Below are 24,315 nucleotides of genomic sequence, written 5' to 3'. Positions count from 1 at the left end.
CCCCTACAGTAATATCAGATACCAAATTCTAAAAAAGTAAGATTTGAATTCCATGTAAATATCACTCCCTCCCATAGCTGCCTTCAACATGCAGCCCCATATAAATAACATTACCCCTCAACATACAGTACCATATAAATAACATCGCCCTACCCCAGCCACTTCCAAATTTCAGTCACATGTAATTAACATCACTCCACCTCACTGTCCCATGTAAATAACTTCCCTCCCTTCAGCGCTAACATACAGTCCCAGTTAAATAACTACAACTCCCAACATTGCTCTGCCTCTCACACTGAGTAATCTACCCCTCACTTACCTCTCCTCATGTAGCAGACCTCACCACAGCTTCTTCCCAGGGCTTCTCTTCACTGCTGAGGTCCTCTCCTCCACTGGTCACATGATGGTGACATCATCCCAGGTCCTTTTCAGCTACTGCATTTAGAACTGATCACATGACCTGTGAGGTCATCACAGGTCCTTCAGCTCTTGCAGGGCATTAGATTCAATTGTATTGCCGTCCTGAGGACGGCAATACAGTTATATCTAACAGGCAGGCAGGACATTTGGGGCCAGGGACAAAACATCAGGGGCCCAGGCCCCGAATGTTTTGACCTAGCAACGCCCCTGATATAAGCACACGAGCCCACACTTGTCTACTTGTTGCAATATGAAATTTAAGGAAGTAGGGAGAGAGGATACTCTCTATTTGATAAAAATAGCATATCTGGGGTCTGCAATGGGCATGGGTAAGTCATCCACCACTAGAACACGAGTCCTCTGAAGCTCCAAATCTTCCCAAGCAGTGAGTTGAGAAAGTGGAGCAGAAAAATGTATTGTAAGGTGTATTGAGTGCTTTGACCCCACAAGATTTTCGCAGAATTTAAGAACACTTGGCTGTGGAAATGAAAAATGAATTTTTTTTCAAGAAAAAGTCGCTTTAGGCCCAAATGTTTCACTTTCACAAGGGCTAACAGAAGAAAATGGACCCCGCATTTTGTTACCCATTTTCCCATTTGTTTATATATAAATATATATGTAGAAGACAATAGAAGCACAGCAAGCCAAATATAATTACAGTATGGAGGTGCAAGCCAATGGATCCAGTAACAAATCCTGGCCAATATACAAAAAAAAAAAGTAATAAATGGCCGCAATCTCACAAAAAATAAGTGAAAAGAAAAACACTTTATTCACTCATGTGGTTACAAAGTTATAGCTCATTTATAGAGCTCTATGAATGAGCTGAAATGCTGCGACCACATTGGTGAATAAAGTGTTTTTCTTTTTACTTATTTTTTGTGAGATTGCTGCCCTTTTTTCTTTATATACAGTGGATATAAATAGTCTACACACCCCTGTTAAAATGTCAGGTTTCTGTGCTGTAAAAAAATGAGACAAAGATAACTCATTTCAGAACTTTTTCCACCTTTAATGTGACCTATAAACTGTACAACTCAATTGAAAAACAAACTGAAATATTTTAGGTAGAGGGAAGAAAAAATATATAAAAAATAATAATATGGTTGCACAAGTGTGCACACGCTTAAACTAATACTTTGTTGAAGCACCTTTTGATTTTATTACAGCTCTCAGTCTTTTTGGGTATGAGTCTATCAGCACATTTTGACTTGGCAAGATTTTCCAAATCTTCCTTGCAAAAACACTCCAAATCTGTCAGATTGCGAGGGCATCTCCTGTGCACAGTCCTCTTCAGATCAAGCCACAGATTTTCAATCGGATTCAGGCCTGGGCTCTGGCTGGGCCATTCCAAAACTTTAATCTTCTACTGGTGAAACCATTCCTTTGTTGATTTGGATGTATGCTTTGGGTTGTTGTCATGCTGAAAGATGAAGTTCCTCTTCATGTTCAGCTTTCTAGCAGAAGCCTGAATGTTTTGTGCCAATATTGACTGGTATTTGGAACTGTTCATAATTCCCTCTAGCTTAACTAAGGCCCCAGTTCCAGCTGAAGAAAAAGAGCCCAAAAGCATGAAGCTGCCACCTTCACTGTGGATATGGTGTTCTTTTGGTGATGTGCAGTGTTTTTGCGCCAAACATATCTTTTGAGATTATGGCCAAAAAGTTCAACCTTGGTTTCATCAGACCATAACACCTTTTCCCCACATGCTTTTGGGAGACTTCAGATGTGTTTTTGCAAAATGTAGCCTGGCTTGGATGTTTTTATTCGTAAGAAAAGGCTTTCGTCTTGCCACTCTACCCCATAGCCCAGACATATGAAGAATACAGGAGATTGTTGTCACATGTACCACACAGCCAGTACTTGCCAGATATTCCTGCAGCTTCTTTAATGTTGCTGTAGGCCTCTTGGTAGCCTCCCAGACCAGTTTTCTTCTCGTCTTTTCATCAATTTTGGAGGGACGTCCAGTTCTTGGTAATGTCACTGTTGTGCCATATTTTCTCCACTTGATGATGACTGTCTTCACTGTGTTCCATGGTATATCTAATGCCTTGGAAATTCTTTTGTACCCTTCTCCTGACTGATACCTTTTAACAATGAGATCCCTCTGATGCTTTGGAAGCTCTCTGTGGACCATGGCTTTTGCTGTGGGATGCGACTAAGAAAATTTCAGGAAAGACCAACCAGAGCAGCTGAACTTTATTTGGGGTTAATCAGAGGCACTTTAAATGATGGCAGACTCCTATTTAACATGATTTTGAATGTGATTGCTTAATTCTGAACACAGCTACATCCCCAGTTATAAGAGGGTGTGCACACTTATGCAAGCACATTATTTCAGTTGTTTTTGTTTTCTTCCCTCCACCTAAAAGATTTTTTTTTTTTCAATTCAGTGGTACAGTTTATAGGTCACATTAAAGGTGGAAAAAGTTCTAAAAATGATTTATCTTTGTCTAATTTTTTTTACAGCACAGAAACCTGACATTTTAACAGGGGTGTGTAGACTTTTTATATCCACTGTATATATATTGTGGGGTTTCGCTCTGGTAGACAGGATTAGCGCAGTATAGAGGCAACAAGTCCTTTGGATTAAACAGTTCAGTGTTTTATTCACACTTTAGGCTAGTGAGAAAACAAGCAGTCATATTCAAGCAAAAATGTCACCTTGCAGTGTTGGTGGTAATTCACACCATGCGGCAATTCTGCCTCAAAGAGTCCTTGCTCATGGCAGCACCAACTGGTTTTCACGCCAAACAGGTAGCAAGCCTTCTTCCAGACACAAGGCTCCCAGATCCCAACACAGAGACATGACTTCTGAGTCCAGCTGCCTATTTAAGGATAGCCAGGTGCTGCCAAAACCCGGATCAGCACTTAAAAGCCGGTCCGGTATTTGACCTCACCTGGCTGTAAATCAGCCCAGCAGCACATGCTAGGAGGAAAATACCTGTTTTCCCAGACCAAACCTCTCACTGTTTCACAGTATATATTAGTGTTGAGCGAATTGAAGCATCCAAAGTGGAATTCGAAGTTTTGAAAATTTCGATTGGCAGCGAATCCGAACTTCCTTGCACTTTGTCATAATGAAGCGTTTTTTTCCTAAAATGGCGGCTACACATGTTACAAAGTGAAAGTAAGAAGCCCAGGAATGTGATTTGACCCATAATGCTATTCAGGCAGCCAAACAGCAGATGGCCATCCCCTGTGATGTCACAGCCCTTTAAAAGCCTCATCCTGCACGATCTCCGCCATTTCTCTGTGATCTGAGCATGGGGAGAGACGTGACAAGTGCTAGGGACAGTGTTCATGAAGCCTTTAATGTAGAGAGATTGTAGGGAGAGTTTTTACACACTGTAGGGTGAGCATGGGGAGAGCATAGAGAGACTGCAGGGACAGTGCAGACTCTGTGTACCAAACCCTGGTGTCCTCTGCCTGACCTTGGGGGAGACAGGTGCTGATTTACTCAGCACCAATCACCCCCATCTGAACCCCCTGCAAAACCATAAATGGTTAACGGCGCTGCTGAAGATGGGATGGGCTGGTCTTAATTGCAGCAATCGGAGCTGCAGGAGGGTGGAAAAAGCTGTTTGTGCCTTTAGTTAAGATGGCAGAGTAGCCATTTTATCCTGGTCACCATGCGATTAGGTGCGCTGACCGGAGTTTGCTAATGACGTACTAGTACGTTGAAGGTCATCAAGTCACTTGCAGCCATGACATACTAGTCAAGTCATGTCAAGGAGTTAAGATTTCTACGTTTTATGTTATTATAAGTACAATACATGTATTTTGACACTTTGAAATGTATAACCTGTATCTCACTGATGATTAATGCTTCTTATGTATCTGTTCAGATAACTTCATTGTTTGTTGTCATGTTCTTCTTCTATGAAAAAATAAACAATAAACTCAGATTAAATATTAATTATGTTACTAATAACTATTTTATATTGTAAGTACAGTATATAGACGTGATCAAGATAAAACAGAACATTTCTGGTGTGTCCTAGTAACATGTAATAAAAACGACTCTAGCCAATCCCTATGATGGGCAAGATTTAGTTTTTGGTTTATTGCATGATTGATGTTCTTCTCCTGATTGCCAGTCTACGAAACTGGAGCTTTGGAGTATTTCCTTCCTTGGTGGTGGTGACCTTCTTGGAGTAGTGGATTCTTTACACTAATCGCCTAGTCATTTTATTATTGTTGCAAGGATTAGGGCGAGGACTCACTTTTTTGCGATAGTTTTGTTTATGGGATTAAGGAAATTATGTCTTTGAAATCCAGCAGAAAACAGAAAGAAAAATCAGAAGATGTAGAAAATGGAACACAAATATTGCCCCCCAAGGCGACAAAGGTCCTCTCTGGAATACATGAAAGTCTGGACTACTTACCTTCTCATAGTGAAGTCTATAAAACATGGCTAAAACTGAAGCCCTACAGGTAACATAACTACTTGCTACTGTAAACTGAAGCGACTATACCTACAGTATAATTGTAAGTTTCTTGTTACAGGAAAGGCTATAATGCTGCAAGCTGATTTATGGAGAAGCAGCTCCTTCCTTTACTTCTAGTCAATACTTTCATTTTGACCATTTAATCGATATTTTACGTAGACACATTCATATTAATGAGGCATAAAAAATCATTTGTTGGTAACAAACCATCCTGTGAAAACAGGGATCTGCTGCCAACAAGCAATTAATCTGTATGGGGATGAAGAATCTCGGTAGTGATCGTTTCTTCCCATACAGAGGAGATGATTGCTGTATATAAATATATTTCAAACGATTGGGAAACAAGGCATTTCTAATCATCATAGGTAGTATCAGAATATGCAGATGGGCGCTTAGACTATATAGAACTTTTATTAGGCACTATATTGATTATTTTCAATTAAGATTATCTAATACTGTTACTTCATAAAATAAATAATACGGAAATTTACGAGGCAAAAGTGGAAGGTGCCGCAAAGTTTTCCAGAACAACCCACGTACCTCAGCTCTGTCTCTGCTGGTCTTTGAAGACCTACGAACATCTCATATTCTTTAATATTTACAGGCCACATTTCCACGTATGCTGGTGATATATTAACTGTTTCATTTTGGATTATACAACCACAGTCAGATCAATAACCATACTTTTTATCCGTAGGTCAGACTGGGATCGTTGGCTGATGATGGCACTTATTGGTATTGTAGTGGGCATAGTGGGATTCCTAATGCACCAAATTATAGATACCTGTTTTGAAATGAAGTGGGAACTTGCAGAACAGTATATCAGGGTAAGTGTTTTCTGATATTTGACTAATATTTACATGTGACTTTTGGAGCTCCTACACTTCTGCAAAGCTTTGTGGAATGTAATAGTGCAGTCTGCTTCTATTAAATACAACTGATAAAGGTATGTCAACGTAAACCAGCAGACCAATGAAGGCCAAAAGGACACTTTTTGGCATCTGTTGGGTAAATGAGGGCCGATGGATATGTTTGATTTATGTCCTGGGAGCTTTTCCACAACCAATTGAGTTTGAATGTAGCCTAAAAAGAGAGAAAACAACAGAGAAGATATCTTCATGAAATGTCTTTATGTATAATTTCGTTTCAGCATGGTGATTTCTTCACAACTTGGCTTATCATCCTTGGTATTGGCTTTGGCATGGTTTTTTTTGCATCTGGACTTGTGTTGGTAAGTAAAGCTTTTATCATTTAATGAAGAAAATTAAAATGTTGTCAGTGCCTGAATATATCCTATATACTGTATATCAGTCTGGTGTTTAAGCCCAAGATTAAATGACCTTTATTATTGTATCAATTATGTTTTTATGTTAAATGTTTTTATTTTATATTGTTATACTTCTATCTATATTTAAACAAAATCCTGAAATATTGCAGTTTTCACACTGATCACTGAACCTCACAATATACTGATACTTTACACTCTGCAGTCATCTCATTAAGAAAAGTAACACATCTATTATAAAGGCAGGGGCAGATCAAGCTATTGACAATAGGTGATGTTCACAGCTCACTTCCTCCCCCTCCCTTCATAACCTCCTCTGCAAGGGTCTCTCATAGAAACTAATGAGTTATCTCCAGGCACCGTTTTTCTATGTCCATAGAGCTGCTCTAAAGTGAATTTCCTAACTGATGTTCACAGTGCAGCCGCTCAGGCAGCCCCTGAGACCATAATCTCACACTGAAAACAGAATAGAAAATTTACAATCATACAATAAAAAGGGATTTATAATAAGGATGGGAAAGCTGATATTTAGGAATATTTAAATTATAGTCATGGTACATGAATTGGTCAAGGCTGAATGTATGTATAATATAATAATAAAAAAAGTTAGACATCTTCCTTGTATAATATACAGGCAGATTACTTGTGTGAACAATGTAGAAAATTGATCCAGAAATCTGTGTGATAGTTGAACATCCGTATGGTACAGTACTGTATCTTTCATACAGTCATATGCATAAGACCTAATAGAATCCATGAATGGGTTTTTACCTACAGTAGTGATATTTCTTTTATGTAAAGCCCATTCATTCATTCAAAGCAAAGCATTGCATTTATAGGCAAAACGGGGGCCATGTTACTGGACATGGATAACAGGGGAAAAAACACACAATGAAAACAGATGTTCCTAAATTCCCGTGTATGCTCATTGTCAGGTTCCTTTTTGATATGGATCACAGTCCTTGAAATTGGAAAGCTTTGATAAAATACCTAGCGGTACTTCACTTTAAAATATCTCTATACATGACAATGTGAAGAATATCAAATACATGTATAAATGAAATATTTTTGTGTTCATTCAAAGTAAATTATATCTGTCATTCATATCCTTTCAGTTTTTATGTCCAGCGGGATCACCAAGTGGCCTCCCTGAAGTTATTGGCTATTTAAACGGAGCATCAATAAGACACATCTTTAACATAAGAACATTTTTTGGAAGTTTTTTCTCATGTGCCTTATCTGTGTCAGCAGGACTCTTTTGTGGACCAGAAGCACCGATGATCCATATAGGGTAAGAGTATTCATAGGTATAGTTCAGGCTCAATGGACGAATGCATTCAGTCACTTTGCTCTAACTAGTATACTTGTGCATGTCAACTATAATAATGTCTTAACCTCCTACTAACATATGTTGACCATGCTTGTCAGAAGCAGCTGGCATAAAGATTGTGCGGCACTGCTAGAGGGCTTCTAATGGCATGGAACGGATCCCCACAGTTTAACCTTTTGTGTGCCACAACCATGGCATAAAAAGGGAGATACTCAGGTTTAACCACCAGAATGTTTATTCACTCAGATTCAGTAACCCTCTAATCTTCTACCCTTCCTTGGTTCGTAAGGGGCAGTTGTCCTCAGAAAATGACCTATTGTTTAAATTAAGGGGGGAATTTAACAAGCTGAAATATGCCTATATTAGGCGTATTTCAGGCGCAGATATACTAGGCGTATTTCAGGCGCAGATTGCGGCGCAACAGCTAGTTGTGATGCTCATGCAAGGTCTAAAATTGTGGGAGTGGTGTGTTTGGGGGAGGGGATGGGCCGGCAGGCCTGTCTCATTTACCATTTTCAACGCCTGTTTCAGGCGTAGAAAAAGGTCTAAATGTAAGACAGCTCGGAAGCTGTCTTACATTTAGACAGGCGCTGAATCCGTCGATGTTATGGAGAGGCCGGCGCCTCGTCATAACTCTGGCGGATCCTCCGCCAGCTTAGGGCTTTATTAATACCAGCGTCTAAAACGCCGCTCTTAATAAATGTTCCCCTAAGTTTTTATTTTTGACATTACACTAAAACTGGATTTTTTTTTTGTTTTAAAAATGATATTATTGTGTAAAACTTACATAAATAAAAATAAGTAGACGTCCGTAATAGCCTGCTCTATAAAAATATCACATGATCTAACCTGACAGATGAATGTTGTAAATAACAAAAAATAAAAACATTGAATTTCAGCTCCCTTCAAAGATTTTTGATTGGGTTCAGGTCTAGAGACTGGCTAGGCCACTCCAGGACCTTGAAATGCTTCTTATGGAGCCACTCCTTAGTTGCCCTGGCTGTGTGTTTCAGGTCATTGTCATGCTGGAAGACCCAGCCACGATTCATCTTTAATGCTCTTACTGAGGGAAGGAGGTTGTTGGCCAAAACCTCACGATACATGGCCCCATCCATCCTCCCTTCAATACAGTGCAATCATCCTGTCCCCTTTGCCAAAACAGCTATTTTTTGTTACCTTGCCTCACAAAAAGTGTAATATAGAGCAACCAAAAATCATATGTACCCTAAAATAGTACCAACAAAACTGCCACCTTATCCCGTAGTTTCCAAAATGGTTTTTTTGGAGTTTCTACTCTAGGGATGCATCAGGGGCGCTTCAAATGGGACATTTTGCTGGACTAGTTTTTTGACACAATCTGCCTTCCAAAAACAATATGGTGTTCCTTTCCTTCTGCGCAATGCCGTGTGCCCGTACAGCAGTTTACGACCCCAAATGGGGTGTTTCTGTAAACTACAGAATCAGGGCCATAAATATTGAGTTTTGTTTGGCTGTTAACCCTTGCTTTGCAACTGGAAAAAATGTATTAAAATGGAAAATCTGCCAAAAAAGTGAAATTCTGAAATTTATCTCTATATTCTATTAATTCTTGTGGAACACCTAAAGGGTTAACAAAGTTGGTAAAATACGTTTTGAATACCTTGAGGGGTGTAGTTTCTAAAATGGGGTCATTTTTGGGTGGTTTCTATTATGTAAGCCTCACAAAGTGACTTCAGACCTGAACTGGTCCTTAAAAGTGTTTTTTGGAAATTTTCAGAAAAATTTTAAGATTTGCTTCTAAACTTCTAAGCCTTCTAACGTCCCCAAAAAATAAAATGGCATTCACAAAAATTTTCTACTATTGAACTGAGTGTACCTTGTTGTATTTCTAAAACTTAACGTTTATTTTACTTCATTAAGATAATGAGACACTTGGTATAAAACAATGCTGATGGTGCACTGCTTTACTGGAAGGATGTCAGGTATTTGTTGCAGCTATAGACCCGTGTGTATGGTGCGGCTCTTTGTTAGAGGGGACGCTTTAAATTTACTTATCGTAGTGGGGATGCTCAGCCTAGGTTCTATCCCTGTATACGCTAAATTCTGAGCGCTGGGAGAACCCTGACAGGCTGTGATCGGAGCACCCGCCCTGAAAAGGGCGACCCCCAGCCGCTGGAACCTCGGGTCTAAGACTATCAATCCCTAACAGGAGTCCTTCCTAGTGTACAGATGTCTGCCTTGTTTCACCATAAAAGGTTATGGTTCTTCAGGGACAAAGAATATAACGTCGGAGCGCCAAGTGCAATGGCAGCGCTCCCGCACGTATAATAAGGCAGTGGCAACATGTGGGTCTATGTGTCTCTTTTTTATAGCGCTTTCAGCCCTGCCCATCTGATTAATTAGCCTATGGGCATCATGCGAGCGCTCCGGAGTACCCTCCTACTTACTTGTCACACCAATCCGGAGCGAATGTGCGCGATCCTTGAGCCGCTGTGATCAGCTATGCCCAGTCCACAGCGCTTCGCTCATAACCAGAAGTGACATCAGTGGTGGGTGTGTTAGTTACTATGGGGATCTAACACCGCGTCCCCGGCAGGTCCTTGCAGGACAAAGTATTTATGTACAGTCGCCGTCACAAACAAGTGTGTAGCGATCGGCAACATTTATCAAGAATCTGCTAGGTGGGCACAAGCGTTTTAGGCCCTTCTTAGCAGACACAGAGTCCATTCTCTGAAAAATACATTGAGGTAAAAATATTAGCACATTATTCTGTGAGTCATTAATGATGTCATATAGGGGTATCAGAGTATTTATGGGAATCCAGCATATTCAAATCAAGTATATATGGGAGATGTCATATTTGGGAAGGATAGATGTACATGTCTGTTACAGAAATGGCTTATATGAGATATACTCATTCAGACCCTTCGGTGTCACAGAATTTAGTCTGTATATCCACTTGGTTTCAGCCCTCAGGATCATCTTGTCCCAATCTCCACCTCTCTTTGGTTTGCGGACATGTTGTATCCCTACAAATTTGAGACAGCTAATATCACCTCCATGACATTGCAAAATGTGGTGTGCCACCGACATATCCTTGTCATTTAGGACATCATTGACATGGTCTCTTATCCGTCGCCTGAATTCCCTTTTGGTTTTGCCCACATAGTCTAGTGGGCAAGTGCATTGGGCCAGGTACACCACACCAGTTGTGAGACAGTTTACAAAGTCTCTGAAGGTATATTCCTTGTTTGTGTAGGAACAGACAAATGTTTTTGCTTTTCGTACCTGGCTACATGCTGTGCAGCTACCACATTTACCAGGTCTCTCAGGTGGCTGGAAGTGACTATTGACTAGTCTGTCCCTCAGACTACGTCCCTTTCTAAATGTTATCTGGGGATATGACCCCAGCACCTTGTCCAAATCTGGGTCAGCTTTTAATATGTCCCAGTGTCTGGAAATGACTCGCTTTACTTCTTGATGTCCACTATCAAAGGTGCCAATAATTCGAATATTGTTCTGGCATACGACGGTCTCTGTTCTTTGTTTTTTGGGAACAAAGAGTAGGTCCCGTTTTTCATTGCAAGCAGTTTCAAAGGCCGTACGTAAAACTCCGTCGGGATAGCCTTTCTCCCTAAACCTCATTCTCAGATCTGCGGCCTGTTTTTTGAACTTTTTCATCGTGGAGCAATTCCTCCGAAGTCTGAAATATTGGCCTTTAGGAATTCCTTTTCGTAAAGGGAAAGGATGTGTGCTATCCCAGTGGAGAAGGCTGTTACTTGCCGTACTTTTGCGGTATACTGAGGTGGTTATGCTCTGGTCTGGGCCTCTTTCAATTAAAACATCAGGAATGGTAGTGCATATTTATCACATGTTGATGTGAAATTGAGACCCAGATCATTGTTATTAATCACCTCCACAAATTCTGCAAAAGACTCTTCGGTCTCTCTCCATAGAACAAACACATCATCTATGAACCTCAGCCACAGAACTACCCTATCCTGCCACTCTTCCATTTCTTCAGACCCAATGTAGTTGGCCTCCCACCAGCCCAGGAGTAAATTTGCGTACGATGGCGCACAAGAACTACCCATCGCGGTACCCCTGAGCTGGTGGTAGTGGCGATCATCAAAGATAAAGTAGTTCCTTGTAAGGCTGAAGTTCAATAGATCCAAGACAAATTTATTGTGTGATGTTTGTCTTTTGTCACTCATGGATAAGTAGTACTCCACTGCATTTAGACCCAGGTTATGTCTGATAGAACTGTAGAGTGCCTCTACATCTATGGATGCAAAGATTATTGTGTCATCCAAACATACACCATTTAATCTCAACAAAAGGTTAGATGTATCAAGTATGTAGGATGGAAGTGATTCTACAAATGGTTGAATAATCTTGTCAACATAGATGCCTACATTTTGCCCTAGGCTCCCTACCCCTGACACTTTCGGGCGGCCTCTAAGGGGACTAGTGCCCTTGTGTATTTTGGGCAGGGAATAGAAGGTTGCTGTGATCATTCACAAAATGATTCAAACATGTAGTAGACATATGGGAAATGTAAAGTAATAACTATTTTTGCAGGTATTGCTATCAATTATAAAAGTAGAGAAATTGTAATTTGGAAATTTGCTAATTTGTAAAAATTTTTGGTTAATTTGGTAGTTTTTTTTATAAATAAAAAATATATATTTTTTACTCAATTTCACCACTGTCATGAAGTACAATATGTCACGAGAAAACAATCTCAGAATGGCCTGGATAGGTAAAAGTGTTTTAAAAATATTATCACATAAAGTTATAGCAGGGTCCTTAAGGGGTTAAGAAGCACTATATTGCATGTATGGCACATATGCATGATATTGGAATCACATTTGTCTACCAAAATTGTTAGGGGATATCACACAAATATCGTATAGTAGGTGTAAAGGAAATGTTGTGGTAAGATGATAAACACACTAATTATTGTAATGATGATTATAATCTGAACTGCCAATTATTATTTCAGAGCGGTGGTTGGATGTGGTTTAAGCCAGTTTAAGTCTGATACTTTGCGGATAACTCTTCCGTTCTTTACGAGGTTTCGAAATTCAGCAGATAAGTAAGGACAGCCCAATTATTTGTTATGTGGTGGCAGAAACTGTAGATCCTATACCAGTGGTTAGGATCATATATGTATGTACACAAATATGTTGTGACCTATATCATTGAATGCAATATTTAGTATCGTGTGCCTTTTGTGATGTTCATAGATAATACATATGTAGCAGTTTTAAATTTGAGTGTGAAAACACTTCACATCGTGATATTACGTCACAAAATCATTGAAAGCCATTAAAAATAAAAAAGTGTAAAAGTTGTTTACTTAACATTTAGAATCAAGATGAGGCATGCTACAGCTGTAGGTTTTGTGGGTTTACAGATGAGTTGGTATGGTGACCTACATGATGTACTATATGTACAGTGTGGAAAATAAGTATTTGATACACTGGTGATTTTGCACCGGTGAATTTGCAACTACAAAGAATGGAGAGGTCTGTAATTTTTATCGTAAGTATACTTAAACTCTGAGAGACAGAATCTAAATAAAAAATCCAGAAGATCATATTGTATGATTTAATTTGCATTTTATTGCATGAAATAAGTATTTGATACAATAGAAAAGCAGAACTTAATATTTGGATATATTATTTATATTATGCAGTTACAAAGGTCAGACGTTTCGTGTAGTTCTTGACCAAGTTTCCACACACTGCAGCAGGAATTTTGGTGCCACTCCTCCATACAGATCGTCTCACAAATCTTTCAGGTTTTGGGGCTATCGCTGGGCTACATTGAATTTCAGCTCCCTTCAAAGATTTTTGATTGGGTTCAGGTCTAGAGACTGGCTAGGCCACTCCAGGACCTTGAAATGCTTCTTATGGAGCCACTCCTTAGTTGCCCTGGCTGTGTGTTTCAGGTCATTGTCATGCTGGAAGACCCAGCCACGATTCATCTTTAATGCTCTTACTGAGGGAAGGAGGTTGTTGGCCAAAACCTCACGATACATGGCCCCATCCATCCTCCCTTCAATACAGTGCAATCATCCTGTCCCCTTTGCAAAAAAGCACTCCCAAAGTATGATGTTTCCACTCTTCTTGAGGTTGTACTCATCCTTCTTCTTCCTCCAAACACGGCGAATGGAGTTGATACCAAAAAGTTCTATTTTGGTCTCATCTGATCACATGACCTTCTCCTATGCCTCCTCTAGATCATCCAGATGGTCATTAGTGAACTTCAAACGTGCCTGGACATGTGCTGGCGTGAGCAGGGGGCCTTGCTTGCCCTGCAGGATTTTAATCCATGACGGCGTAGTGTGTTACTAATGGTAATCTTTGAGACTGTGGTCTGTCCCAGCTCTCCTCATCATTGACCGGGTCCTCCCGTGTAGTTCTGGGCCAATTCCTGACCTTTATCAGAATCATCCTTACCCCACAATGAGAGATCTTGCATGGAGCCCCAGACTGAGGTTGATTTACAGTCATCTTGTGCTTCTTCTATTTTCTAATAATTGAGCCAACAGTTGTTGCCTTCTCACCAAGCTGTTTGCCTATTGTCCTGTAGCCCATCCCAACCTTGTGCAGGTCTACAATTTTGTCCCTGGTGTCCTTAGACAGTTCCTTGGTCTTGGCCATGGTGGAGAGGTTGGAGTGTGATTGATTGTGTGTGTGGACAGGTGTCTTTTATACAGGTACCAAGTTCAAACAGGTGCAATTAATACAGGTAATGAGTGCAGAGTAGGAGGGCTTCTTAAAGAGAAACTAACAGGTCTGTGAGAGCCAGAATTCTTGCTGGTTGGTAGGTGATCAAATACTTATTGCATGCAATAAAATGCAAATTAATTAGTTAAAAATCATATAATGTGATTTTCTTGATTTTTTTTTATAGATTCTGTCTCTCACCGTTGAAGTATAACTACGATAAAAAATTACAGACCTCTCCGTTCTTTGTAGGTGGGAAAACTTGCAAAATCGCCAGTATATCAAATACTTATTTTTTCCACTGTATGTATGTATGTGAATTGTGAATGATGATTCAGGGCACCCATATCAATTATGCTTTTACTAAGAAACTTGTTTATTCCTCAGGCGTCAGTTTATTACAGCTGGTGCAGCTGCCGGCATCGCTTCTGTATTTCGGGCTCCAGTTGGGGGGCTTCTCTTTGCTCTAGAGGAGGTGGCATCTTTTTGGGACATTAAACTGGCCTGGCAAACATTCTTCTGCTGTCTAATGGCTGCCTTCACCACAGAGGTTTTCTCTTCTTCATTCGGTGGATTTGTATATAATGGTTATTTTGGATTTTTCAAAGCAGAGCAGAGAATCTTATTCTGGGTATGTATTGGCTATACAACCAAACAAACTGAGAATTTTAATGATGCATAATGTTGGCAATGTATCCTTCATTTTGATACAGTATATGTCACTTATTATTCTGTTTTCTGTATGTTAGAGGTTTTTTCTTTTTCAGTGTATAATACAGTAGGATTACTGAGAGCAGTACATGTGCTTACACTTCATAACAATAATATCTGTAGGACTAGATTTCATACAGTTCAACTTTAACCCCTTAAGGCCCATTTTTTTTTTCTCTCCCCACATTCTAATAGCCATAACTTTTTACATTTTCTGGTCATATAGCCATATGAGAGCTTATTTTTGTGGGATAAGTTGTATTTCTTAATGGCACCATTTAATTTACCATGCCTTGTTTTGATATTACGGCATTCACTATGCACTAAAAATGACGCAGTAAAAATATATTGCATCTTCAAAGTGGTAGGCATGTTGTATAAGTCAGATAGTACAAACATCCAAAAATCCTTTTTAATTCTTGGTTGTAATGCAACAAAACAGGAAAGACATCAGGGCGGTGAATACTTTTGCAAGGCACTGCATATTGCTGCCATAATAATTCCTGATACTTTTTATGTGCCGGCAGCAGACTTTAGTTAGTAAATACTGTTTAAATGAAAAAAGTAAATGTCACTTTTGTAAAATAGTTGCCTACAAAGCGAAGTTAAAGAAGCCTGCAGATCTAGAACATTGATATAACATTACACAGAGATATTGATGTTAGATTAACATCCTTTTTTTTGTTTGACTGAAGGTGAAGGACCTATTGAATGTGAGCGTTTTGGCCTTTATCCCCACCATTATCATTGGCATTATTGGTGGTTTACTGGGTGCCTTGTTTGTGTTTCTGAATGTGAGGATCAATAAGTTACGTCTGAGGCTATTTAATTCAATTTCGCACAAACTTCTGAGACAGCTGAGTAAGCTCCTTGAGGCTTTGATATTGTTGGTAAGTAGAATAAGATACTTCAAATGAGATCTTGTGTGTCCTATCAATGTTGAAACTAAGGAAAATTTAAAAGGGCTGTCTGCTATTCTTAAATATCCCATTAGTGAATTTTCAGTTATCTGATGGGTGTCATGCATTCAGGGCCCTCATCTATTATCCAGAATTGGGCATATTTACTAAGCCGGTAGATGGCGTAAACTTAGACTGGCTGTCTAGACCTGCTCCAGATTTATCACAGGGGCTCAGACTGGATGATAAATCTGGTGCAAGGAGGGACACTTTTCTCTCTTTACCAACTATTGGTTGTCTTACTTTGGGACAGAAATTTACGCCAGAATTGTGGTGCGTTTTTGTCGAAAAGTGTTGCATCACAGCCCTCGCCCCTTTTCACAAAGCAACCCCCCCTTTTTGACTAGACACGGAGACTTTCATTAAACCTAGATGTGCCAAAGTGAGCCAATTTATGGAACAATTTATGTCACTATCAAGGTGCACTCATTCGTTAATATGGGTCAATGGGTGACATATAATGTGGCCCAAAGTATGCCAATGCAGAATTAAGCAAAACTAACTTCAAATATTACCTTAATAATAAATTCCCCCCTATGTGTATTTGTAACAGCCCCCCAAACAAGAGAACAAGCTAAACAAGGAAGCAAAAAGAACAGGGGAAATGTATAATTGTAGCAATACAACCAAACAGTACTGTGATCATTGCTCAACTGCTGATAAAAGCCACTTGTATAAAGAAAACCTCTTGCCAAATGATGGTAATGTACATAATGCATTATAATTTACTTTTATCTATTATTCCAGGTAGCAACCATGACAGTTACTGTCTACCTGCCATTTTTCTTCCCATGTAATCCAGACTCAACCTTGCCCCATGTTACAAACTCATCTCATGAGTAAGTATATATCTTTATTTGCCTATTAATATTCCATTTTTATAGGAAACGAAATGTTTTTTAGAGACACACCATCAGCAATGAACTTGCCTAATGAATGCCATGTATCGGCTTTACATCTATAACTCCAAAGGGGCGGTTCAACTTATTGTACTGAATGGAGCATTAAGACACGTGGGTTCAAGGCTGTCCTCTCATAGTGGATATTGCACACAGATTCTGATGCATACTCCATAGAGAAAGCCGTGTAAAATTATCTAGTATTCCACCTACCATTGTTTTCCATTGGGATCCGCACTGTAGTCCATACTGTGCAGATTCTTATTTGTGCAGATTTGAAATCCTTACTAGCGCGGAAAAAAGGTGACGTGTCCTCTTCATGAGAAACCATGGCAGGTAACCACATGCAAGTTGGGCCCATTCAATGGGGCTAATCCACATTTGCATCAGTGGCATAACAAACTGCAAATCTGTTTGGTTTGGTTAAACTGTTGGATTCTAAAACCAGGGTTTTCTACACTAACCATTGAGACGCATTTCAAGAGGTACTGCAGCGGTGCATGGTGTAAGAAGGCCCTAGGGGAGAGGATGGGAGCACTTCCCTGGGGCCATGCACAGTGTGGAGAGGCCATACATATTCCCCCAGGGCACACCATGGTGAAAGAGGTCTCCTGCCAGATGGTAGGTGGGGTGACCTTTATGTTGAAGATGTAATAAGGTGCAAGGGCAGGTATCTGGTACAGCAAAACAATGATTAGGCCAACTTGGTGAAAAAAAGTAACACGTTCTTTACTGAAAACTTTGCAGTTGGCATAATGCGCGCACTTGCAGAAGTAGGCACAGTTCTTATTAACATCCTGGCTGAAATAATAGAGTTGATGCCATGCACCACATCCAGCTGCTCCTTCTTCTCTGTGTTTCAGCCTGGGGTGTAATATTACCTCAAATTGTGCTTCTACCATGCCTACGTGTAGATGTTTAACAGACTTGTAATCTGTCTCTGTCTTGTATAACTAAGGACCTTAGGCTTTTATACCTAGTCAACACACTGTGAAGTCCAAAAGCCAGAATACATGCGTTACCTCTTCACAGGCAATAGTCCTCATTCTTCCCATGTGGAGACAGTATGGATGGGCTTCAGGAATTTCCCCGTCAGGCCACACTCTTGTCTGTGGCTCCACTTTAGACTGCTTTAATAGCAGTTTGCTCCCATTATGACATCCTAGGAACGCTCACATTAGGAATTTACCAAGTCTCTGGTGACTACTGCTAAGCTATAGGTTGACTTTTAGTATTCCAGCTAGAAGTTACATGACATTTCAAAAATATAATACTAAATCCTGTTCACACATTAAAGAACATATATCAGACTCTGTTATAAGCAACAGCAGTACAACATTCATCTTTAGCAGTGGCCTCCGGGTCACTGCAGTATCTTCCAGAGAAAGAGAACCATCTCGCTAGTGTCCTATTTTGGAAAGGGTTCCAATAAAGGACACTAGTGAGATAGATCTCTTTATCTGGAAAAATATACTTTTTTGCATGTCATTTTTCCACGGAGCATTGCCACTAGGTCTCCATACACAGCCGCTCTCCTTAGGCTACTTTCACACTAGCGTTCGGGTGTCCGCTCGTGCGCTCTGTTTGAAGGGGCTCACGAGCGGTCCCGAACGCATCCGTCTGGCCCCAATGCATTCTCAGTGGAGGCGGATCCACTGAGAATGCATCCGCCTGCCAGCGTTCAGCCTCCGCTCCGCTCAGTGAGCGGACACCTGAACGCTGCTTGCAGCGTTCGGGTGTCCGCCTGGCCGTGCGGAGGCGAGCGGATCCGTCCAGACTTATAATGGAAGTCAATGGGGACGGATCCGCTTGAAGATGACACAATATGGCTCAATCTTCAAGCGGATCCGTTCCCCATTGACTTTCAATGTAAAGTCTGAACGGATCCGCTCAGACAACTTTCACACTTAGAAAATTTTCTAAGTTTTAATGCAGACGCATCCTTTCTGAACGGATGCGAACGTCTGCATTATCGGAGCGGATCCGTCTGATGAAATATCAGACGGATCCGCTCCGAACGCTAGTGTGAAAGTAGCCTTAAGGAGAGACAGTCCCTCTAAGCCAGTGATGGCGAACCTTTTAGAGACCGAGTGCCAAAACTGCAACCCAAAACCCACTTATTTATCACAAAGTGCCAACATGGCAGTTTAGCCTGAATACTACAGAGTAATATAGTATATCTTCCATGTACTTTATCATTTAGCTATAATAGCCTGCCTACATTCAATGTGCTGCTTGTGCCGTTCATAGTGTGCCCTGCGCTGATGAATGGCAGGAAAAGTCTAAGGCATATTGGTACACCATAGACTTTTTCCAGGGTGCGGGTGCCCACAGAAAGGGCTCTGAGTGCCGCCTCTGGCACCCGTGCCATAGGTTCGCCACCACTGCTCTAAGCTATGATCAAACTATGATATATATACTTGTAATTGTTGCCTTTAAACTAAATCCATTTGAATCTGTTGTTATAACACCAACATTTGCAATAGCATTTTACATATATATGACTGCACTTATTCTAATTATTTCCTTTGTCAGAATAACTTGTGCAATACCAAAGCTAGCCACTAGTGGGTATTGTTTGACAGCTTTTGATATTGTGATATACATCTTGTTAACATCTCTAGTGTATGTTCTGAATGAACATAGACTGGTCTGAGCTTATAATAAAGTGGTGGTCATACATTATATGGTCTTGAAGGACCTATGTATTTTTTCAACTTATGCAACTACAGTATGTTACTGTACTGAATCTTGCAATAAGCCAAAACTTTGCCTAAGGAAAACCTCATTACTTGTCACTTTGGGAAGAGATTTACTGTGTATATTTCCATTTTTTGCCTTATAATAAATTGATCTAGCAATAGTCAGACTTGCTGCACATAAAATGAACATGCCAAAGTTAATGCAAGGTACTTACTAATGTATTGTGATTGTCCATATTGCCTCCTTTGCTGGCTTGATTAATTTTTCCATTACATTATACACTGCTCATATCCAGGGGTTATGACCACCCTGCAATCCAGCAGCGGTGGTCATGCTTGCACACTATAGGAAAAAGTGCTGGTCTATCTGGGGTGCACATAGGCATGGGAGTGCACATAGGCATGCATGTGCAGCTGCTCCCGTCCCGGACACCTTGTATCTGCACTGCATCGGTGGCCGTAACTCCTGGAAATGAGCAGTGTATAATGTGATGGAAAAATGAATCCAGCCAGCAAAGGAGGCAATTGTCATGGTCTCTAACGTGACAGGTGTCGGAAGATCTAAGAGACTGGCTGCATGTGATGTGATCTGACAGCCTCTTTGGTATCACTTTTTTTTTAGTGTTGTTGCCGGTATGACCACACCTCTTGTCTCAGGTGTAGCTTAGTGATCATTACTACTCCTCTATTTAGTCTGGCTTCACACATCATGCTATGTGGTTGATAGCTTCAGTTTGGTATTGGAAGTGCTGGTGTGTGGTCCTCTTCTAAGTTCCGGCTCGTCCATTTACTTCAGAAGATAAGTGTTACTTCCCTTTCATATTTTGTTGTTCTCCTCTGTCTTTTGTTACTAGGCTCAGGGAGACGCTGGTTCTTTCATATTGGAAGGAACAGGCTGTCTCAAGTCCAGAGACTACTCCAGGGCTATTCAGGGTCTCCAGGGTCTTAGGTTCCAGTGTATGAACAATTCTACCCTCAAGGTCCGTTCATACGGATAGGAGTCAGGGCTAGGATTAGGGTTTCCATAGGTGGTGACTGTTTCCCTTTCCCTAGCTTTGAGGCCTAGTTCCTTTTTCCTTCCCTCCTGTTGTTGGTGTGGTGTTTCCTCCCACATCACTACGTGACAGCAATATGGACAATCACAATACATTAAGTAAGTAAGTGCCTTGTAAATGTACTTGATAAATGCCATTTGCTGAAGTGAGACAACCCCTTTAAAAAGTGAAAATTAAAAAAGAGAAATCAAAAGACTTTAAAGGGTCATTTAAAGGGGGTTGCATAGAGTAACTTGACAATTACTTCCAAATCATTGCAGTCAAGTGATCTGCTGGAGTGATGTACTGGAAATTTACTGCAATTTATTAGTTGAATAACTTCGGTACTTGATTTTTAAATTGGAAAATCACTTTAAAACTTGGAACTTAACTTGACCTCAGTTCCAAGGTACCAAAAATAAATTATTAAAATGAGTTCCCTGTTTTGTGTTGGTGGTTTCGATATATATATATATATATATATATATATATATATATATATATATATATTATATGTATAGTTTCAGATGAACGAGCTGATAATGGTGACAGTTGTCGTTAGCAAGGGCATTTAATTTTTTGGGGGGATTTTATATTTTTAACTTGTTTTCTAACATATTTTTGCCACATAATATGTCCCACAAGGGTTAATTGAAAAAACTCAGGGGACACTGACCCTTTTTTTTTTTTTTTTCACGTTTTCCTTCTTATTTTTATCCTTTGTTTGTATTTTATTATACATTTTTTCTATAATTTATTTTTAATCATTTTTTTTGCTTATTTTTGAAAATATATATTTGCTGCATAATATGTCACCCAAGAAGTCATTGAAAGACCTCTGGGGGACACTTTTGGTTTGTATTTTGCACTATTTCTACTGTAACTGGGGCATTTAAAGGAGCCTCACTTACAGGGAAAAACAGCCCCCCGTGTGGGCTTTGTGAAAGGCAGAGCTGATCAGGGTCTGCTAAGACCCTGCAGCTCTGCACCGCCCCTGAGACACCCTGCCATCACGAGATTGCCAGGCACAGTTGCTAACTCTGTTTCTGCATAGCACTCATTTGCTAGAGATGAGCAAACTTCTTGAAATTCATTTTGTTATGGATTTGTGAAATTTTTTGAAAAATTCCATTAGCCTCTGAATTGCTTCTATACAAATCCAATATGCTCCAATTGGCCTGAAAATTGGTATATGACACTGTGAGGTCACATATATTTTTATATCTTTTCTTTATTTTTTATTTTATTTTTTGAAATTTTTACTCTCTCCCCTTCCCATATTTATGAGACCAATAGCAAATAATGACACTGACATATATAGCTTTAGGTAAACGCATTGTTCATGGGGTTAGCAAACTGTGTTTCAAAACACACTGCGTCGTAGCATTTGTTATGCTTTTTCATATTAGAAACCATCCAAAAAGTGTTGCTTATTAGGGTGAGATGGTGTTCAAACACACACAGTGTTGGGAACAAGCATCCAAAAAATTATCCCTTAAAGGAAACCTATCACTATAAAAATACAGTGTAATCTGCCCACAGCATGTTATAGAGCAGGAGTAGCTGAGCAGATTCATATATAGTTTTAAAGGAATAGATTCAGTATAAGTTGCATTTCATTCATTTAAATTCATGCTCATTCTAGGCTTTGAAGTCAAGGATTCGGAGTCATAGAGGGAAGGCTATCAATCACTGATAGGACTGCCTCCTTGATTTCAAAGCCCAGAATTGGCAGGAATTTCAATGAATAAAACACAAGTTTTTCAGAATTTTTCCCCATAAAACTATATATCAATCTGCTCAGCTCCTCCTGCTCTATAACATGCAGCCTACAGCTCAGACACCATATTCTACGTGACACGTGACAGGTTCCCTTTAACTGTGGCAGATGCCTGCCCATGTTTATAAACAAAATTCATTTTGTGTCCAATTCCACACATTTTTCAAAAAATTCCATTAGTGTCCAAAACTATTTTACAGGAATCAAATATTCTCCAATGGGCCTGAAAATTGGTATATGACACTCTGAGGTCTCGTAGCACTCAGATTATTTTAATACCTTTTTGTTATCTCTTTTTAATTTAATTAAATTTTTTTCCTTCTCTTTCCACCCTTTTAAGATATTTAACACAGCTGTGGTTTTGTGTGCTGGCCTTGTGGAGAAAACCCACCACACGGGAGATACTCAGTGAGAGCTAATGGCAGCCGAGCTTGGCCTAGATTTGGCACATTTTGAGCCTGCTCCCACAGAATCAGAGGCATCACCAAGTCCAGACCTGACCACAATAGAAGCAAATTTGGCCCTGGCAGTTCATTTGGAGGTTTTGGATGTACGTCACCTCAGCTTTTTATTGCTTCCGTGGCCACCACCCTTCTCCTCTGATGCTTCGCCCTCCTTCTCAGCATACTGATCAGACTGCCAGGTCCTGTCCAACACACAATCATGATCCTAGACCTCACCTAATTTTTCAGACTGCATGTTATCCTGCTGCATGGGCTCCTTGGCCCTCTTACCAATTCCCTGTGCTGTATTTGCCTGAGTGCCACTGTTGCTACCAATGCCCCTACTGCAATCACCTTGGCTACTAGTGCCACTAATACCAACACAGCTATGCATAGGATCCCCTGCTCGGCCTGACCCTTCTTCTCATGGCAGTCCAAATGTTGATGCTTCTCACACAAGTCATCAACAGGAAGATTCTCTTGAGTATCTTCCATAGTAGAGTTTTGCTGCCCCTTCTTAGGAAAAAAGACGGTGTCCCACTCCACTAGGAGGGGGCAGTGAAGACAGAAGGGTGCAACTGAAAGGCTTCTCTGGGGTGGCAAGGAGGAGGAGCAGGAGGAGTTCAGATGTCAGAATCAGAGGTAACATCCACATCATCTTGCTGTGACTGAGAGGAGGAGTGAATCTTGTCTTTGGCCTCAATAATAATGTGATGCTGATTCGAAACCAGGGAAAACTGTAGCCTATTATGACTATTACTGACCAGATGGGATGGTGCTGCTACTGTTGTTTGCACTAATGCACACATTCTGACTCTTGGATGATGAGACATGGGTCTTTCGTTTGCCTCTCTTCCATTTGCCTGATATTTTCTTATGAGGCCTATAAATGAGAAGTTACATGTTTGGTATCCAGATTATTAAACGACACTAGAACAAAGGCAAGTGTTTTTTCTGTAATTTAAAGGAGTTTTCCTAGACCTTACTACTGATGTGTAAGCCGTGTGCCGTGCTGGGCTCCCAGGATACAGCGAAGTCACGAACGAGGAAAGCAACTCCAAGCTTTTGCTAAAACAGTATTTTACTTAAACGTGGCAATGAGCACAACCACAAATGCTGGGAACAGACAATAAATTTAAATACACCCAGCCCTGAAGGCTGAGACCCTTGTGCTGCACAGTGCGGCACCCTCCGATGGATGCCAGAACAACTGTTTGGGTGTGTGGTACGGGCTAGCCTGCGGTGCAGCACAACAGCTTGCAAACTTATAATGCTCTACAGTATTCCCCCTCCCATAACTGGTCTTGTAGCACGTGCCTGAGGATTCCTTCCGAGCAAAATGCCAGCCTGGCTTAAGTTTGTAGAAAAGTTTATCAGCTCTCCAGTGTGAGATGTCACTTTAAATTGTGGAGTCCTTGCAATGAACAGCCAGCAACACTCGTGCCCTGACACAAACAGAAACCCTATCTAACTATAAGCCTGGTCTCAGTCTCTAGGGTTCTAGGCGCCAACACTGTGATGAGGTGTGTGCACAATCTTACCAACCTGGGTCTGTTCTGCATCTGCTGGTGGATATGGACTGAAC

At 40.4% G+C, this 24,315-nt stretch overlaps 1 protein-coding gene across 1 annotated transcript in view; it reads left to right on the top strand.

Annotated features, from left to right (window-relative positions):
* The window catches only part of LOC121001879 (chloride channel protein C-like), a 230,135-nt gene that overhangs the window by 54,588 nt on the left and 151,232 nt on the right, over positions 1-24,315 (top strand). Inside the window, exons 3-10 of the mRNA XM_040433111.1 lie at positions 4,702-4,857; positions 5,569-5,698; positions 6,022-6,102; positions 7,272-7,447; positions 12,471-12,563; positions 14,590-14,833; positions 15,609-15,803; positions 16,620-16,711. Coding sequence (XP_040289045.1) covers positions 4,702-4,857; positions 5,569-5,698; positions 6,022-6,102; positions 7,272-7,447; positions 12,471-12,563; positions 14,590-14,833; positions 15,609-15,803; positions 16,620-16,711 — 1,167 coding nt within the window. The remainder of the gene's footprint in view (positions 1-4,701; positions 4,858-5,568; positions 5,699-6,021; positions 6,103-7,271; positions 7,448-12,470; positions 12,564-14,589; positions 14,834-15,608; positions 15,804-16,619; positions 16,712-24,315) is intronic.

Source organism: Bufo bufo, chromosome 5, assembly GCF_905171765.1.
Source record: "Bufo bufo chromosome 5, aBufBuf1.1, whole genome shotgun sequence".
In the NCBI taxonomy this organism is placed as follows: domain Eukaryota; kingdom Metazoa; phylum Chordata; class Amphibia; order Anura; family Bufonidae; genus Bufo; species Bufo bufo.
The sequence above is the reverse complement of the archived record's forward strand: the minus strand, read 5'-3'. Positions and strand labels throughout refer to the sequence as shown.